This window comes from Myotis brandtii, unplaced genomic scaffold (assembly GCF_000412655.1).
Source record: "Myotis brandtii unplaced genomic scaffold, ASM41265v1 scaffold78, whole genome shotgun sequence".
Taxonomy (NCBI): Eukaryota; Metazoa; Chordata; class Mammalia; order Chiroptera; family Vespertilionidae; genus Myotis; species Myotis brandtii.
In genome coordinates this window covers 2,445,291-2,465,103 of record NW_005371131.1, presented here as the reverse complement: position 1 = coordinate 2,465,103, position 19,813 = coordinate 2,445,291, and the positions used below count along the sequence as shown (strand labels likewise).

General features: G+C 40.1%; 1 protein-coding gene across 24 annotated transcripts in view; it reads right to left on the bottom strand.

Moving 5' to 3' along the window:
- The window catches only part of RBFOX2 (RNA binding protein, fox-1 homolog (C. elegans) 2), a 197,094-nt gene that overhangs the window by 44,460 nt on the left and 132,821 nt on the right, over positions 1-19,813 (bottom strand). For all 24 annotated transcript variants that reach the window (XR_001359995.1, XM_014530819.1, XM_014530820.1 and 21 more), the window contains one exon: positions 12,557-12,781. Coding sequence is in view for 23 of the 24 variants with exons in the window: in XM_014530819.1 (XP_014386305.1) it covers positions 12,557-12,781 (225 nt within the window). In the remaining variant the exon portion in view is untranslated. The remainder of the gene's footprint in view (positions 1-12,556; positions 12,782-19,813) is intronic.

Below are 19,813 nucleotides of genomic sequence, written 5' to 3'. Positions count from 1 at the left end.
ATCCGCCCTGCTCTGTGCATGACAGAGGGCGGCGCCCCAACTCCCCAATCAGCCCTGCTCTGAGCCCGACCAGGGGCTGCACCTAGGGATTGGGCCTGCCCTCCGCCACCCAGGAGCAGGCCTAAGCCAGCAGGTCGTTATCTGCCGAGGGGTCCCAGACTGCGAGAGGGCACAGGCCGGGCTGAGGGACCGCCCCCCTCCACCCCCCGAGTGCACAAATTTTTGTGCACCGGGCCTCTAGTCTATATATATAAAAGCCTAAGCAACCAGCCAACTGCTATGATGTGCACTAGGGGGCAGACGTTCAATGCACAGTCATGGAACAGACTGATGAATCTCAGAGGGAAGGGGGCAGGGAGGATGGCAGGAAGAGATTAACCAAAGATGTTATATGTATACTAGAGGCCCAGTGCATGGATTTGTGCACTGAAGGGGTCCCTCAGACTGGCCTGTGGGGATTGGGCCAAAACCAGCTCTCCAACATTCCCCGAGGGGTCCCAGATTGCAAGAGGGTGCTGGACAGGCCGAGGGACCCCACCGGTGCACAATTCTGTGCACTGGACCTCTAGTTAATCTCTCTCTATATAAATTTTTAAGTGACTGAACAACTGAACGGTTGGTCAACCTGTCACTATGATGCTCACTGACCACCACGGGGCAGACGCTCAACGCAGGAGCTGCCCCCTGGTGGCCAGTGTGCTCCCACAGCAGGAGTGCTGCTCAGCTGACCAATGGGCGCCAGATGCAGGGCTTATGGTTGGCGAGCGCCGCTGCGATGGCACGAGCCTCTCCCGATCGGGAATGACTGGGCACAAGCTTGGGGCAGACGCAGCAGGGCCAGGATGAGCATGAGCGGCAGGTGGGAGCAGCAGGCGGCATTGGCCTGCAGGAATTGGGGTAAAACCAGCAGTCTGACATCCCCTGAGGGGTCCCGGATTTCGAGAGGGCACAGGTCAGGCTGAGGGACCCCACTGGTGCACGAATCAGTGCACCGTGCCTCTAGTAAATAATAATACAAGAATAAACTCTGTTCTGCGAATTCACAGCCATAAACCTACTTTTGCCCACCCCATCTGTGGTTCCTGTATCTGTAGCACTGTATGTGAGATGACAGGTAAATGAAAACTAATGACTACTTCAAAGTACATTTCCCAAGCTACTTATTTGTTGCTCCTGAGTTTTTTACAGCCCCGGAGACCTAAATTAAGACAAGTTTAGAAGCCACATTGGTTAATTTTCTGGCACTGTAAGGAGCACCTACTTTTTGTTTTGTTTTGTATTCCCCAATCTTGGCTGCCAAAATCAGACAGACAGAAAGTGTGTGTAGGAACACCTACAATTTTTTAAAGTATGAAGTATATTTTTAATCCTCACCCGAGGATATGGTTTTGTTTTTTACTTATTTTTTAGAGAGAAAAAGGAGGAAAGAGGAAGAGAAACATCAATTGGTTGCCTCCCATAAGTGCCCGTACCTGGACTCGAACCTACAACTTTTTTGGTGCATGAGACAACATTCCTACCAACTGAGCCACCCAGCCTGGGCAATTCTAGAAAGCTTGGCAAGTGGAAAAAGTGAACTATTGTTTCCAAAATTCTCAAGCTTTTTGAGTTAATATAAATTTTCAATTAAAGTTTAACATACATAATATATACAAATGCACAAATAATAAGCATATAGCAGAATGAATTTTCACAAAGAAAATACACCCAGGTAACCATCAAATTAGATCAAGTAGCAGAACTCCAGAAGCACCCTGGGTTCAACTCCAGTCACGGGTCCCCTGCCGAAGGGTCACCACTATCCTGATGGCAAAATTAGTTTTACCATTTTTGAACTTAAAAAAAAAAAAAAAAAGCAGGGGGGTGGGGTGGGGGATCACACCATATGTACTTTTTTGTCTGCCTTCTTTTACACATATTTTATATACAGGTCATAATTCATCCTCTCCATCCCCCGGTTTTATAAACATACAGAATTTATATGAGTTGCTTCCAGTTTTTGGCTATTAAGTTCTTTGTTACATGAATATTTCTGTTATGTCTTGTTACATGGAGCATGCATTTCTTTTGTGTGTAAATGAGTCTAGGAATGGATTTGCTGGGTTAAGAATATGTGTAAGGTTCAGCCTTAATAAAGGATCACTTTTTCAAAGCACTATACTAACTTATACTCAACTGTGTATAGAGTTCTAGTTGCTTAGTATTGCCATGTTCATTTAAATTATTTGGTGGGAGGAGGAAAGATAGTGGCATCATATTGTGGCTCTAATATGCTTTCCTCTCTTCAAAACCATAATCTTTCTTCTTACAGAATATTGTTGAAAATGGGAATTTCCTGTAAAATATCAACTATTTATTGAGTGTATACTATACAACAAATTCTTATCTAAGCCTTTTAATAATAAGTAATATTTAAATAGTGTTAACTATTTGCCGATATTGGCCTACATACTATACTCTCTATATTTTAACTCATATAATTCTTTCAACAATTGTAACAGTAGGTACTTTTTTTTTTTAAACTTGAGAACATAGTAGGTACTATTTTTAAGCCTATTTTTCAGATGAGGAGTCTGAGGAATAGAAGTATTGCCAAAGTAATGAAGCAGGCATTTGAACACAGGTAGTCTGGCTCGAGTACATGTACTTAACCACTATATTATATTGTATTTAAATGTATTATTTTTTAAAATTCTCACAATACTCTATGAGGAAGATACTATTATTATCACCAATTGACAGAGGCAGAAACTATAGCACAGAGTGATTAAACTAGTTGCCCAAGGTCACATATTATTAAGTGGAAGAGTAGGAATTCAAAACCAGGCAGCCCAGCCTCATGTGCTAATCCACCTCCTTTCTCACACTGCACCATGTTCTCTTATCTTCTTCTCATCAGAAGGGTGAACATGCGTGGACCCCATTCTCTCCCTTTCTTAGAATACTCACCTGAAGGAGCAGGACTTCTCCTGGGTGGAGATAGGCATGGGGCAAGAGACAAGAAAAACTACAAGAGGTGACAGGTATTCTATACTTGAAGGGAGACGAGCAGGTGAGGCCACAAAGGGGAGGAAAAGCTAGAAGAAAGAAAACCAGCCAGGCACACTGACATTTACAAAGGAAAAATGACAGAGAACTACTAAATTGATACTCAAAGGGGCTGCAAAGTAGATTTTTGGTACTGAATAGACACAGGAATAGAAAATGTATATTCCATGTAATTAGCTATTTCCCATTAGACATTCTCAACTTTAAGTTTACCTTAATATAGACTAATTATTGAGACAGACAACATTCAGAGAATAAGAAAAAGTTTTTAGCTATATCTTTGTGAAAAGTGGACAGTTAAACTGTTCTGAGAAAAATCTCAGTCAATACAGCATTGGTTTGCTTTATTTTCTATTGCTAGCCACTGAGCAACTTTACTGCCTATATAAACAATCTCCGAAGGTTCTGTCTTTTCCTTCTGTGGTCATTTCCTGACCTAATTTATTCACTGGGCAGGGGATGAAACAGAAGAGGCTGGAGTCTGTGACTGAGAGTTTACAGTAGGACTGGCAGTGGCAACGCTAGATGGGACCCACTGACTCGTCTGTACATCCACGCTTCAAACAACGCAGCCGCCCAGTGAGGCCCAGCTATCTGTCAACACTGCAGAGAGCCCGGGGCTTTTACACTGAACAGCACATCAGATTTTAAGTCTCAAAACCTCATTCTAGAAATGAGGACTAAAAATGTTCTGTTTTGCTAAACTCAAATTTTAAAATGTGTATAACTGGGAAATGGATGAATTTTTCTGACTCCTCTATGAAACATAAAAATATTTTAATTATTTATACATTGTGAATCAATGTTCTGTTCTGGGCTGAAAGAGAACTCTGGCAATACAAGGTGAAGTATAACCTTCCAAGTCTTTATCATAAAACTTTATGCGAGATAAAAGGAATCTTGTAATTCAGGAACAATATTTTGATTTATGAAGTATCCATTTCCTTCAATATTTAATTTTCTTCTGTTTCCTGGGATGTAGTAATTTCTTATTTTCACCTCTGTAAGGCTAATGGGAAGGAGGGGAAATTCAATTTACACAGTAAATCTCTTGAGAATCTGATTCATGCCTAAAACATCTATTAAAACAACTCATTTTAATGAGTGTTTGGGTATAGAAATCTAGGTTAAAAAAAATTCCTTTAGGATTCTGAAGGCAACTTGCACTTGTTGTCTAGCTCCCAGTGTTGCTGCTGAGAAATCTGAAGGCATCATGATTCCCATCTTCTTGTATGTGACTTCCTCCCATTCTCTCTGGTATAGCCAGCGAGGGAGGGGGTAAGGGGAAGAGATCAACCAAAGGACTTGTATGCATGCATATAAGCCAAACCAATGGACATGGACAACAGGGGGATGAGAACATGAGTGGTGGTGGTGGTGGTGTTGTAATACCTTAACTAATAAAGAATTTTAAAAAAATCCCACACAGATATGCCTTAATGTAGATTTATTTCATTTTGGTCTATTTTGCTGGGAATCCCATGGTCTCATAAATTGGAAATTATTGCCCTTCAGTCCATGAAAGTTTTCTTGAATGACTTCGCTGATGATTCCCACCCTATACACTTTATCTTTCTTTCTGAGACTTGTATTATGAGATGCTGGATATTCTAGACTGGTCCTCTAATTTTCTTACCTCTTTCTTGTACTTTCCATCTCTCTGCCGTTTGACTCTATCTGAAAACTTTAGGGCCAAATGTATATCAGAATTCAGAATTTTTAGGATTTTGGCAGGCAATAATGGGTATAATCTATAATGTAAAACCCTTAGTGAGACGTGGGACAGTGATAGTTCTTTAGCAAAATGTATGCATATTCACATAAATAGAGATTATATATAGGTTGTGAGGTTTGCTGTAAACTTACGAAAATCAGTTTTTTCAGGACTTTTGGAGTTTAGAACTGTGGAAAAGAGACTGTAGACAAGTAGCTTTTGGATGGGGGTTGGTCTTCAGTCAAGGTGAATCTTCCTCACAGGATGAATTAGATATTTTCAGTGTTACAAAGTTAGTCACATACAGTATAAGGGATGCGGTTCTGAAAACTGCAAAATTCAAGACTAAACTTACCAAAGGATAGAAGATATTTCTATAACTGCTAAGAGTAGAACTGCCCTGTGAATTGCCACACAATGCAGATAGCTTGAAATTAGGCAATTATTAACAAAGTTTTCATTTAGGAAGATTCACATTGGTTCTGTTAAAAGGAACTAGACTGGACCCAAAATGGAGTTGCTTATGCCAAGGCCCATGTCAACAAACCAAAACCTAACTAAAACGTCTATGCTTGGCTTTCCCAGAAAAGGCAGGCCTACATCAACCAACCAGCACTTGCCTGCTCAGCACAAGGTGCCACACCCAGCTCCAAGATTTCCCTTTCCTCCATATAAGGAGAGCAACCCTGCTTTAACCAATTAGCAAATGCCCAGTAGGACTTCCTTGTTCCTGCTCCCTTCGGCCTATAAAATCTCTTGCTTTGTACAGCTCTTCAGAGCTCCTTTCTATCTGCTAGATTGGATGCTAATCAATTCATGAATCACTGAATAAAGCCAATAAGATCTTTATAATTTTCTTAGTCAAATTTTATTCTTTAACAGTTTAAAAGTTGTCCCAAAGTGAAATTTCATTAATTTTTCTATATCCCATTTCAGTTCTGAACAATTCAAATTTGTATAAAATAAAACTGTGATGTATTTTATACCCTAAGCACATCTAAAGGATATGTGTGTGTTTGTGCTTCACACCCTTGAGAGGAAGCAATAATCATGAAGTTAACAATATATCGAAAGGATGTTTTGAGTCTCACATGACCCTTGACGCCCCAGGCCTCTAACTCTAGTCTGAAGGAGAATGTGCTGATAATAATCCCTCTGTTGCAGGCTGAAGGTAATAGAGCCCAACAATACATCACGTGATAGAAAGATTTGCACCCCATTTTTTCCACTATGTTCCACAAGTCCTTATTTGGGCAAATGGGCCCATTTTTAAGGGGTACAACTTTTTGGCTATGTTTTAGTGGGTAACCAATCCACAAGGGAGTCAGTGGGTAATTCCAAGGGAAGCTGGTCAGACTAATCTTCTGACAGTAGAGGAGGGCAAGAAAATCAGATTGCATCTCCAAAGAAAGGATGTAGCGAAGAGACCGAGGATGGTGGACAATGTGGGGTCAGAGCCACCTTTATTTAGCGGTAAGCTCGAAAGCCCAAGAATAAACATCAATTATATACCAACTAGAGGCCCAGTGCACAAAAATTTGTGCACTTGGGGCGGGGGTGGGGGGGGGGAGGGCCCTCAGCCCGGCCTGTGCCCTCTCGCAGTCTGGGAGCCCTCGAGGGATTGGAGTGGGCCTAAGCCAGCAGGCAGACATCCTTAGCACTGCCGAGAAGGTGGGAGAGGCTCCGGCCACTGCTGCTCTGCTCACCAGCTGTGAGCCTGGCTCAGGACTTCTGGCTGAGTGGTGCTCCCCCTGTGGGAGCTTACTGACCACCAGGGGGCAGCTCCTGCATTGAGCATCTGCCCCCTGTTGGTCAGTGCACATCATAGTGACCAGTCATTCCCGTTCGGTCAATTTGCGTATTAGCCTTTTATTATATAGGATAAGTATTTCTCAAAGATATAATTTAAGATCTCTTTCTAATCAATACTTAACAGTTTATTTATACTTATATGGACTCAATATTTGCTGTTTTATAGAATTGGTTGTATTTGTTTATTAACATTGTTTATTTTTATGCTTAAATTGTCTAATTTTTGGCTAGTGAGAGCCTCTTTCTACTGATTTCTTTATACCTTTTCTGAGTTCTCACTGTTCTTTGAGGATTTGTTTAGTTTTTATTTTTCTTCCAATAAGATATTTCAGGCATAGTTTTTATTTTTCCTTGACTCAGCCTGGTCTAGCCATTTCTTTGAGAACCTCTGGTTCATTATAGTGGAGAAAGGTACTTAGAGACCAAAATTATGTCCTAGGTGTGCTTATTGCTTTTAGATATATACTCCCCTCTCCTGTGCACATCTAATTTCCTTGCTCAGCTCTACCTAATGAATTTAAATTAACTTGTTCAGGAATGGCAGGTAAGAATGTAAGAAGCAGAAGTGAGGAGCTGTCAGTTTGAATTCTCCAATATTATGTAATCTTCAGTAACACCCTAATTCATCCCTACTGCAAGGCAGGCGGGGAACCTTGGCTTCCTCCATCACTGGAGCAAGCAAGCCTCCTGTTCGCTTCAGCTGCCTGGCTGCCGGCCGCCATCTTGGTTGGCAGTTAATTTGCATATCTCATTGATTAGCCCATGGGAAGGGTAGCGAAGTTACGGTTAATTACCGTGTTTCTCTATTATTAGATAGGATAGGAGTAATAAGAAGAGGACAATGGTTCCTGCCTCAAGAAATGTATAATCTAATAAGTAGGCAGAATATGTATATAAATATGAACCTCAGATCGGAAGATTATTCACCAAAGCTTGTTTACTTCAAACACTTTGGTTTTTCATGCCTGCTGGCATTTGGAAAGACATCTAAACATACAGGAACTGCTGTCCTTTCTTCTCTGCAGCAGGCTCAGGGATAATCAAGCCTTTGCAGACCCAGGTGGGAGACCCCTAACTGCGCTCCCTTGCTAATGCACAGTATGAGACCAACTGACTGTCAAAACAAGCTCTCATCTTAAGAACACAATGTTAAAATCAATTTCTAAAAACATTTTAGAGATAAAATTCCAGATTTCATTGCTTATTTCTCCTTTTTGTATGAGAAGTCCTTTCTTTTGTTCTCCCCATCAATAAGATGGGACTATCCAACATAAACAAGACCAGTATTAAAATACTGTTGTAGCTCACAATAATAAAGAAAAGCACATGTAAGTGACATCAATCAGAACAACTGATTTAAAAAGCAATTATCTTAAAGAACTATTTAAACAAGTAATTTCCAAACATTTATAATTTATTCTCACTCTAATCCTATCAGATATATTCATTTGATAGATGAGGAAACTGAAACTCGGGAGGTAAAATGATTTATTCAAGACACAGTTATTGCATAAGGATCACACAATCTTTGGTAATGATCTTATTTTACTCATCCAATCAGCTGTCAAGTCCTGTCTATACTACCTTCATAATTTCTCTTTAATTCCCTCCTCTACATAAGCACTGCAATCCCCTAGTCCAGAACCTCATTATCAACTCCAAGCCTAAGACTCTTTCCTAAGAGTGTCCTGGCTTCTCTACTCATCTTGTATACGCAGCAGATTAATCTGGAAGCACAATTCTCACTTCCATTGATTTGCACAAAAACCTTCAATAAAGTCATTTCTCAGTTAGGTATTCAAATACTCTTTCCAATAGGTACTCCAGTGACCCTCTTCCAGCTTACTTCCCATTAGTATGCCTCAACACCCAAAACTTTAGCTCAGGGGTCCTCAAACTACGGCCTGCGGGCCACATGCAAATACAAATATTGTATTTGTTCCCGTTTTGTTTTTTTACTTCAAAATAAGATATGTGCAAGCGTGCATAGGAATTTGTTCATAGTTTTTTTTAAAACTATAGTCCGGCCCTCCAATGGTCTGAGGGACAGTGAACTGGCCCCCTGTTTAAAAAGTTTGAGGACCCCTGCTTTAGCTGAATGGAAACCCATGCTTTCATTCAAAGATATTTTGACCTTTTCCATTTCTCCACCTTTGCTTTGAGAAATGACATTCCTATTCTTCCACCATCACCTACACATGTTCAAATTCTAATCACTCTCAATACAAGGCCCAGATCACCACCATCCCACCGAGAAGCGCCCCCACCCCCCTTCTCGCTCCTCAGATCTCTCCTGGCACACCTGTATCTTCTTTCATTTTTCCCCCAAGAAATATTTACTGAGTAACTATTAAGGACCAAGTATGTGAAAAGTCAGGGAATGCAAAGATGGACAAAAATAACTTTTTCTTTAAAGGCTTACAGTTTAGTTAGGGAGACAAAAGTACAGAATAATCACACCTTGGAAGTACCACACACAGCGGTCAGCTTAGGATTCTACTTGAGCCTAAATCAAGAATACACAAATCCGGCTTCACTTGGCACGCCAGGCAAGGATTCCAGCAGAGCTGACTTGGCTGAGTGGGAAACGAGGCCAAGAGCCTGCTTAGAGCAGCGGTCGCCAACCAGTGGTCTGTGGACCATTGGTGATCCGTGAGGTCGGAAAGGCTGGCGACCGCTGGCTTAGAGGACCAGTGCAGAGCCACACTGCCTGCTGCTGTGCAGCGGGAGGCTGAGTGCTGGCGGGGAAAGTATGGACTTTGAATACCTTAACATACCACAAAGGGCTACTTTATGAACCACAATAAAATACTGTCTGTGGAAGCAATTTTTAAACTAAAAAGTGTTATGCAAAGTTAAGATATCATTTATTTATATATAACAATGCTTCCTATCTACATTTTGAATTTAATTGGCCACAGGAATCACCAGACCCACCCATTTTAAGAAACATTTAATTAGGTAGTTAAAGTTTAATAGAATGATATGTAACATTGTCAAATCCAGATTTTATGATACACTGCTCAACTATTCAATCTCTCTATATACACACATCCCCCAAGAACACACACACACATACAACTTCCAAAGGCAAGTGGCTTAAGAGCAGCGAATTCACTCATGTTTAAAATAAACACTTAAAAATATAATACCTTCAACAGAGATCCCTAATAATTTACCATTTTATTGTTAGCAACTTCCCAAATTATAAAATCTGTGCTATCTCTGTTAGTAGACACAGCTCGAAAGGGACTTTCCATTTTCTCCTCAGCACCAATAAATTCACAATCTAAACATTAGGGTGTCACATGGATTTCTAATATCATTTCAATATTTCTTCAGGAACATAAATTGGTCAATATAATGCCAAACTGTACAGCAAATAGTGGTTCTAATTGTATAGATTTATATTTAGAAACAGAGTTCGCCTTTAATACTATCATTCAGAAACATATAATCCAGGAGCCTGAAACAATGGGAAATGGTGGCAATAGGGAAAAAAGAGGGAGAGAAACGGACAGTGGTGAGGAGATGCAGTGAGTAATTGTAAACTACCATGAAATGGGAAGGGGCTTCTGGCTATGATGGCATGAACAGGTCAGGGAATCCTCTTCTCAAAACAAGAAAACAATACGAACACTGGGCAAAGCTGTCCAACAGTCTTTCAGGGTTCTGGAAATCAATCAAAGGCAATTAATAAACAGAGAAATTTTTTGTAAAATTGCTAGAGCTTAGAGTAACACTAGCAGGAGTCTACAAATTTATTGCCTAGGGCTATTCTAACCCACTAACCCACCCCCAGACCCTCAGCAGTGCTGGGGACAACTTGGTTTTATCAGCCCAGGACTGGGACCAAGCAAACCAGTAGACTCAACCAGGGGCATTTGGAGGAGACAGCAGAAAACCCACAGCTGTCAGTGGAAAGTGGCAAACTTAGTAGAAACCTAATGGAAAATACAGTTTTTCTAGTTTGAGGTTGTGATCTAATCGGGGTGAGTGAGAGGTGGGCCAGCCAGAAATCTAAAGGGGAGACCCTGGAAATGACACAATCACAGAAGAGCTGGATACCCTCTCCTTACTGACTATGAATCTATACAGATGAAGGGGAGATATGAGAGGCCCCAAGAGAAAGAAAAATCCAACTTGAGAACTGGCTGAACTTCGGATGTGCTTCCCACCCACAAATAGATGGCGAAAGCTTTACAAGCTGGAGATGCTTCAGCACCTCTGCCCAGATGACTGGCTGACCACTAAGCCATGCAGACACAGGGGCGACTGCTAGTCAGGCTTAAAAGTAAAAATGAGAGTGAAAATCACTATGCAGAAACATTAGTGCAGAGGTCCTCAAACTTTTTAAACAGGGGGCCAGTTCACTGTCCCTCAGACATTCCACACATGCGCACTGAGGACCCGGGACGAGTCGGCTGCTAAGCAGGACAGGCAGCGGCGGCAAAAACACCCGGCGGGCCGGATAAATGTTTTCGGCGGGCCGCATGTGGCCCGTGGGCCGTAGTTTGAGGACCCCTGCATTAGTGGCTGCACACCACAGAGTAGTTTAAGTCCAGGCAAAATACTTAAAACAAACACATACAAATCTTATTATATAGCTTAATAGCTGAATAAAGCTCATCTCCTGACAATCTGATAGAGGAAAGGCAAAAGAATCTAAAAACTACAGGTAGATCTTTCTATGTAGAGTGTAGAACGCTTTTAGTGTCAGAAATATACTACACAATCCCACAGACAATATTATATATGTGATACAAACCTAGTGTTAATTTAAGACATTTCCTTTACTTTAGTAAGTTAGTAGTAAGAAGTGAAGTCAAAGAGTTTGGGGCCAGGGATTAGTAAAGCAAGTAGAGAGTTTGGATTTTATTCTGAGTATGTTGGGGAACCACTAGAGTTAAGCAGGAAAATAACCTTATTTACATTAAGAAACAACAACAAACACCTATCTTGGCTGCTATGTGGAGAATGGCAGCAGCAATACAAGAAATACTGGTGAGTGATGAGGTCTGAATTAGAGTAGTGATGATGATGATAACTACCTTACACAACTTAAACTCTTTTAAATCTCCCAACAGCCACTTGAGGTAGGTACTACTGTCTTCACTTTACAGGTGAGCAAGCCAAGGCAGAAAGATTAAATAACGGGCCCAAGGTCATACTGCTAAGTGAGGGCCACATTAGGACTCAAACCCAAGAAATCTGGCAGAAGAGCTCAGCTCTTAGTCCTGAACACTATCCAGCTGTATTCTTAAAATAACGAGAAGAGGTTGAAGTAAGAAAATATTTTAAAGTATGGTTGCCAATACTTGCTGGTGGATGAGATGTAGAGATGAAGGAGAAAAAAAAAAGAATGACTCACAGGTTTTGCTTGAGAAACCAGATAAATTTAGTAATACAATTATATATAGAAAGGATGTAAATAGGAGAAAAAGGGATCCTAGGACCCAGGCCTAAAGTACTGCAACATTTACTAGTAAAAGCTGACTGAACAGGGAAAAAAGAACCAGCAAAAGAGACTAAGAAAGAACTCCCACAGCTTAGGAGGAAAAGAGTGGGGTCACAAAAGCCAACAGACTAAGCATTTCAAGGAGGAGGGAGGAGGCAATGTGCAGAATGCTGCTGAGCAACTGTGTTTGAGAACAGAGAAGGGACCATGAGAATTTTGCAGAATGAAAGCTACTGGTGAAATGTAAAAGAGCAGCATCCCCCTACGCTTAGTCTCACCACTGCACTTACCTTGTTAAACTGATCCACCTCCACACTGTAAGCTCCTGGGCTGGGGCTGTGAGTTTGAATGCTAAATCCTTATCTTCTAATTACAATACTTGGAATAGAACTGAAGCAACATAAATGCTATGTAGTGTAATGTAAATGCTAAATTAATCCAAAAGGGTTTCTGGTATGACAATTAAGGTGAAGATCTCAAAGATGACATGTACCTTTCCACTGTCCACCTCATAACTCACGTACCGTAAGAGATCCGTTTTGTGTGCTGGGTGAGTTGCTACTCTGCTCTCCGTGGGCTTGTGTACTTCCGTAGAGTGTCAGGTTATGTTCACTGGTCTGGCCGGCGTAGTCCTGAGTGTGTGGCACTCCATATTCTGTGGGAATTCCGTTCTGTGGAGGAGGTGGAAACGGGATGGTAGTAAAAGGCTGAACCATTGCATCAGGAGTTGTTGTTGGCTCCTGGTTACCCTATAAGAAACAGTGAGAAAAAAAATGAGAAAAAGTGACTTCGAATTCTCATTCCGTAATTATTTTTAATGTGAGTATACAAAATTATCTGAATACTCCTTCACTGCTCAGGTAAAATATAACACTGCCTTACAATTGGGGGAAATATTACATACACACACACACACACACACACACATATATAGATGTATGCTCACACAAACACATAACAAACTTCAGTCAATTTGTGGTTACTAGACAGGTCCATGACCATATTCAAGTTAACTAGTTACCAGAGTCAAAAATTTTCCTACAAGTTTAAAAAAATGCCAGGAAATTTCTCACTCAAAATAAGTTATAAGAGTTGAAATTAGTTTGTGTCATTAGTATTTTCTTTAGGGCATTCTATTCCTTTAGTAATTCTTAGGGGGAAACAAATCAAATTCATTAAATTACAATTCATAACAATAGGTAGAATGACATTATAAATTAAATTCTAAAAACCACACAACAGAGACTTTCCGATTTTAAGAGCATAGAGTTCAGGTTAACAACACAGCAGGACTCTCCACACAATACCCATTCCCACATGCTTGCTTAGGATCTAGTGTAATATTTGAAATATCATAAAGAACGTGCATTAATTATAGAAATTATTATAAGCCATTTTAGTTCCACAGTCCTTCTCTTATTTCTGTTCTTTAAGTTCACATACAAAATCCCAATTTAAATCTATTGTAATAGATTTGGCAAAACCCTCCCTCCTCAACAATTTACCCCCTGACCTCCCATTTTATTCCATGAAAAGTAAAGCCGTAATTTTACTGCACAAATCTGCAGTCTTCAACCACTGTTCTTCTGGAAGTTATAGGCAGAGATGGCTTCAAAATGTTAGCACTTTGATCAACACTCACCTCCCCACCCCACATTTTAGACATCAAATCATTGGGGATCAAAGAAAATCTGGGTTTACGTCACTGGGTTTCCTCCTAATCATGAGCATCACTTCCTTCAAACAAGGAAGTAATGTTTCCTTTCTCTCTCGTCCCAATTATCCTTCTTCCCCCTCAATTCAAGAAGGGATTCTCTACCCACTGAGAGCTGCAGGAAACGAACCTTCAGCAGCATTTTCTAAACCTCATGTCAGGCTTTTAACATTAACTTGATGGCCATTAAAACTCACACTATCGCACACAAAATGCATCCAGAGTTACAGAAAGATCTCACACTATTTTTAAAGGAAGAATCAACAATCAATACCACAATCAGTTATTCTGCATAAAATAAAAGAGAAAAAATGTACAAAGGCTATTATAAATGAACAAGATACTTAATATAATAATGTTAATCCTTCCAAAAATAAAATGTCATTTCCAATTAGAAGCAAATGTGTCTGGGGAAGGACCTAGGACTAAATACCTTTCCAATTTGTATATGAAAAACCACTAGGTAACTTTGGAAAAGGACAAACTATGAAGAGGGGCATGCTCTATCCTGTATTAACACTTGCTGTGAAACTACTGTGATTAAACAGTAAGAATATACAAAGGGATTAATGGAACAATGACAACCCTAAAAAAGGGTGGAGCTTATCTGGAAACTTAATAGAAGATAAAGGTGGTATTTCAATTCAGTGTGTGTGTGTGTGTGTGTGTGTGTGTGTGTGTGTGTGTGTGTGTGTGTTGGGGGGGAGGTATTTATCTATGGTATTTGTAAAAGGGTTTCTGGTATGACAATTAAGGTGAAGATCTCAAAGATGACATGTACCTTTCCACTGTCCATGAAAGAAAGAAAATAAAATTAACCCCTTAGCTTATAGCCCACACCAAAAAAATTCCAGAAGGAATAAAATCTAATATAACAACTACAACTATAAAAATAAAAAACTTGGGAGTATAACTGGAGTCTGGAAAAATCTTAAGTGAGACAGGAAACCTAAAAACCAGAAGGGAAAAAAGAGAGGGGGAGTCATAGGGAGGGAAAAAGAAAGGGGGAGAAATGGACCTCAAAATCAAAGTAAGCCAACCAGGGGGAAATATTTTCAACAGGTAAGAAAGACACAATGGGTTTTATCATTACTAATGCAAGAGTAAGTTACACAAATTGAAAAGAAATACAACAGAAAAAGAGGCAAACTGAATTATTCACAGAAGATGCAATACAAATGGCTGATCCAATAAACATGCTCAATCTCTAACAAATGAAAATACATATTAACAACAAAATAAGTCCAATTTTTAGTCATTAAATTAAAAAGTTTTATTGAGGAGTAATTGGCATACAATAAACTACATCTATTTATAGTGTACAATATGGCCCATTTGACATATATGTACAAATCTCATATGTACACACATGAAGTCATCACCACAATCAAAACAGCAAACATATCTATCCCAAATCCCCAAGTTCTCTTGTACTCCCAATAATAAGCATATGTTACTTTTGTAACAAGGCCTATAAAGTATTTTTAATATAAAAGAGAAAAGAAAAATGGAATCAATAAGAGGAAGCCAATATGCTGAAGCATTGAATTATTGTGCTATTCTTAAGAAAATGAGAGTGACATTCCCTAGAGATAAAGATTCATAACGGTCTTTCATTTTAAAGTTACACAGCATCAAAATCCAGCAGTCTCCAGTTTCCAAGAATAATTTCTACATGGTACGAAAGTTTGCTTTACATAAAAATCTTCCCTTTGTTTAGTTCTTAAAAATTATGCTATGAAAACTTTACATTTTTACCCATAATTTTTCAGGGGAAAGTCTACCTTTGTCACCCATCACTGTATAAATTATTTTCATTATCTTAATGTTGGGCTATTGTAGATGATTTCTCCATAGTCGTTCTGGGCATCCTAAGAGGAAAGTAAAACAACTCTCTTCCTCTCCTTCAATCAACTCAATGTTATATCTCTATTGACCTACCTACCCACTCACCCACCCACCTACTCACCTACCTACATGAAGCACTATGCTTCAGAAGCCCTTGCAGGATTTACTGGCCTGAAGACAGATATGAAAGTGAACATTCAAATTCCGGTGGACTGGTGAATGAAAGAGATTAAGAGTACCAAAAGTCTCCACAGATCCATACTCCAACTGCAGGCATAAATATGATCTTACAGGGCACAGAGAGGGTCCACTAAGTGACCGGTAAAGGCTAAAAGACACTCTTTCCAGTTATGAATAACATGGCAAAGGGAACTGGGAATGCTCTGCCTGGGCTCCGCTCCCCACCCCAGCCCTGTTGGGAACGATCCTCTAGCACACTAGTACACAGTCTTCACACTCCCACAGGGGTAGTCTCCACGAAGCTGGCTCAGCCAACTAAATAAACACATCAATTAGCAGTGGGAGATGAGGAAAGAAAGGTAAAAACATTCTGTAGGATCCACTTGTAGCCTCAGTACTGTGTGTTTCAAAGAGATGAAAGGCAGAAAAGGGAGATCAAGAAGCAATTCTTGATAGATTATTTTGTTACTTATAGGAATGTTTTTTATTTTTATTAAACAAAAACAATCGTTATACTTAAACACTAAGGGAATGAAATTGGGAGAGGAGTGATTTCATATGTTATCTCATACACTCTGCAATTTCTGAAAAATTTCCCAGTTATGTATGTATTATTATTATTATTAAAAATGTTAAATGGTTTCTGATGTCTATCAAATTTCCAGGTCATATTCCGGAGTTATAAGTACAGAAGAGAAGTACTATAGCCACCAGCAAACTAGGAGATAACAGTTCACATGATTATTTCTAGGCAAGAATTTACCTTTGTATTTGTGTGAAAATGTTTTTGTTATTAATACTACAGGCTAAAGCAGCTTAGGTGTCTCTCACCTGAGAAAATGAATTATTAACTAAATACCTACTGTGGGTCCACAACTGTCATAGACACTGAGACATCATAACAAAAGGTAGAAATATGCCTCTCAGGAGTGAACGGTCACATTAGGGAGGTTATTACAAATATGCAAAACTTCGATTCAGAGCAGTAGGTATGAGTACTGAATTGGTGACACAAAGGTTCACTATTTCCTACTAAATACATTCAAACTCCTCTAGACCCTCCCTCACCTGGTAATATTAGCAGCTTACATGTAATGAATGCTTATTAATGTAACTAGCAATACACTAAGCCAGTGGTTCTCAACCTTCTGGCCCTTTAAATACAGTTCCTCATGTCGACCCCTGTGAAAGCCGTTCGACCGCCAAAGGGGTTGCGACCCACAGGTTGAGAACCACTGCGACTAAGCAATGTATGTATGTATGTATGTATGTATGTATACCCTATATAATAAAAGGCCAGGGACCATAAGCACAATGACTGGAATGACCGCGCGAACAGTTGCCATGAGGTGCATTGACCACCTCTCGGTCCCTCCCCCTCCCCCTGCCCATGAGCGGCGGGCGGGGCAGTGAGCGATGAGCAGCAGCAAGCGGCAGCGAGCTACTCATACATGATTTCATGCGCTGGGCCTCTGATAAATACACACACACACACACACACACACACACACACACTAGAGGCCCAGTGCACAAATTCGTGCACCAGGGGGGTCCCTTGGCCTGGTGGAATCGGGCCGAAACCAGCTCTCCGACATCCCCCGAGGGGTCCCAGATTGCGAGAGGGTGCAGGCCAGGCCAAGGGACCCCACCGGTGCACAATTGGGGCCAGGGAGGGATGTGGGAGGTTGGCCAGCCAAGGAGGGACGGCAGGAGGGCTCCAAGGCATGTCTGACCCATCTCCCTCAGTCCCAATTGGCCAGACCCCAGCAGCAAGCTAACTCTTGTCGGAGCATCTGCCCCCTGGTGGTCAGTGCATGTCATAGCGAGCGGTTGAGCGGCCTTAGCATATCATTAGCATATTACGCTTTGATTGGTTGAACGGATGACCAGACAATTAGCATATTAGGTTTTTATTATATAGGATAAAAATATAAATTAATTCAATTCTCAGACCCTATAAAGTAAGTATTCCCATTATTCTCCTTTTACAGAGAAGGAAACCAACATTTTAAAAGGTTAAGTATCTTATAAAAAACCACTCAGCTAGTAGCTGACATGAGCAGACTCAAAGCCAGTGTTCTTAGTCACTACTCCAAGTGGCATCTCCAGTGAGTGGGGTCTTTAACCAATTTCCCCCCAGTCATATCATCCACAACTCCTAACTCTAATTCTGTGTTGCAATGAATGGAGACTATTCAATATTGCCCACATAGGGTGCTTTCCCAAACAGCCAGACTGTTACTGTGGGGATCAATGTCCTTCCCCAAGCTGCATCCGCTATGGAGAATATTCATGTATATTGAAAAACTTAGCTGGCCATAAAGGATCGACTCAAATAATCCCTTCTCCCTGTAGCCAGTCCTAGAAAGGAAGTATGGTAGAAAGCAGAGGTGGGGGGCGGGGGTGGGTGAGCACTTTTTCTGTAAAGGGCCAGATAGTAATATTTTAGGCCTGCAGGCCATAGTATTTATTTGACGCAACACCTCGACTCTGCTGTCATAACACAAAGGCAGCCACAAAATGTCTTTTTCCTATAAATCACATGTAGTAACTAACAGAGGTGACACATTATCATATATGGTCTTTTGTGTACAATGTGACACATGTCAAATGTTTTAATTCTAAATTCAAATATACTATCACAGTACATTAGTTACCATCTAACAGGGAAAATGTATAACCCCAGGACCAAGTCTCAGCCCCTTTATCAGCCTATTCCCTCACCCATAGCAATCTCAGAACTTCAACTATTATAGGTGGCTTTCAAGTAGCTTTTAGGTCTAACTATGTCCTTTCTCCCAAGCTTTTATGGGAACTAAAGTAAAAAGAAGAAAGAGCATGAACCTGAAAGACAGGCCCGAGTTTAAGTCCTAACTATGCCCCTTACCAGATATGGATAAACTATTTACTTAACCTTCCCAGCCTGTTTCTTCATCTGCAAAATGGATTTACTTCAGAGGGTTGTGGCGAGGATTAAATGAGAGCAAGTGAAACTCATTAATATGGCACCAGCCATCCTAATTAATTAGATTTCTTCCCTTGCTTCCAATTCTTCCAGGTGCACATTTCCAACTCAGACTGGATCCGTCCACCCTCAGTGTCCCACTAACATCACAAACTCTCTACATCTAAGTCAATTTATTACCTTCTTATTTCTGCGAGTTGAGTTAAACATTTTTTCCAGTGAACTAGACTTACTTGAAACTTCTCCCTATCCTTTATGATATTTTGCTCTATATACTGCTTGGGGTAAATGAGTCTGCTTTGTTACTGTTCCTTAAGCATAGCCTCTGTTTCTATTTAATTATTCTGAGTATTACTTATATCAATTATTTACTAGCATGTTGTAGATGCTTAAATGTACATGTTTATTCATCCATTTCTATCTCTAATCAAAGGGAAAGAAGAGCAGTATAACTGTTATCACAGAAAGAACATTAAACTGGATTTAAGATCATCTAGAATCAATTTAAAATTTTTAAAAACTATGTAGAAAAAAGAAAACCCAGGAAATAAAATGGATGAATAAACATGACATTTAAGCATCTACAACATGCTAGTTGTGGGAGGAAAGGGAAGACACAAGGGCAAAAAGAACACTTTACTTTCAGAGGACCAAGTTTAAAAGGTGAGAACGGCACATAAACATCAATATTATTTGTGATACAAATAAAGCTAAGTGTAAAGTGCTATAGGAGAACATAGAAAGAATGGCCCAAAATGAAACTGTCTTCATTTTTCTATATTAAAGTCTATATAATCTTGGAGAGAGAATGGTATTTTCATTTGTTTATATCTTCCCATTTATTTTTCAACTTCATTCTAATATTTTTAGTTTGATAATCCTGTATCCCACTTATATATCTAGTCAGCTCTTGTGCTGCTTCCAATGAACAGGCTGCAAATCCTAAGAGAAAAGTTTCCCAATTCCCATATTACACTTATGATCGGAATGAGTCACCATTCTGTCACCAACAGAAACAGATCAATATTAATTTTATTCTCACCAACATAAAAAGAATCCCTTTGTTATGTAGGT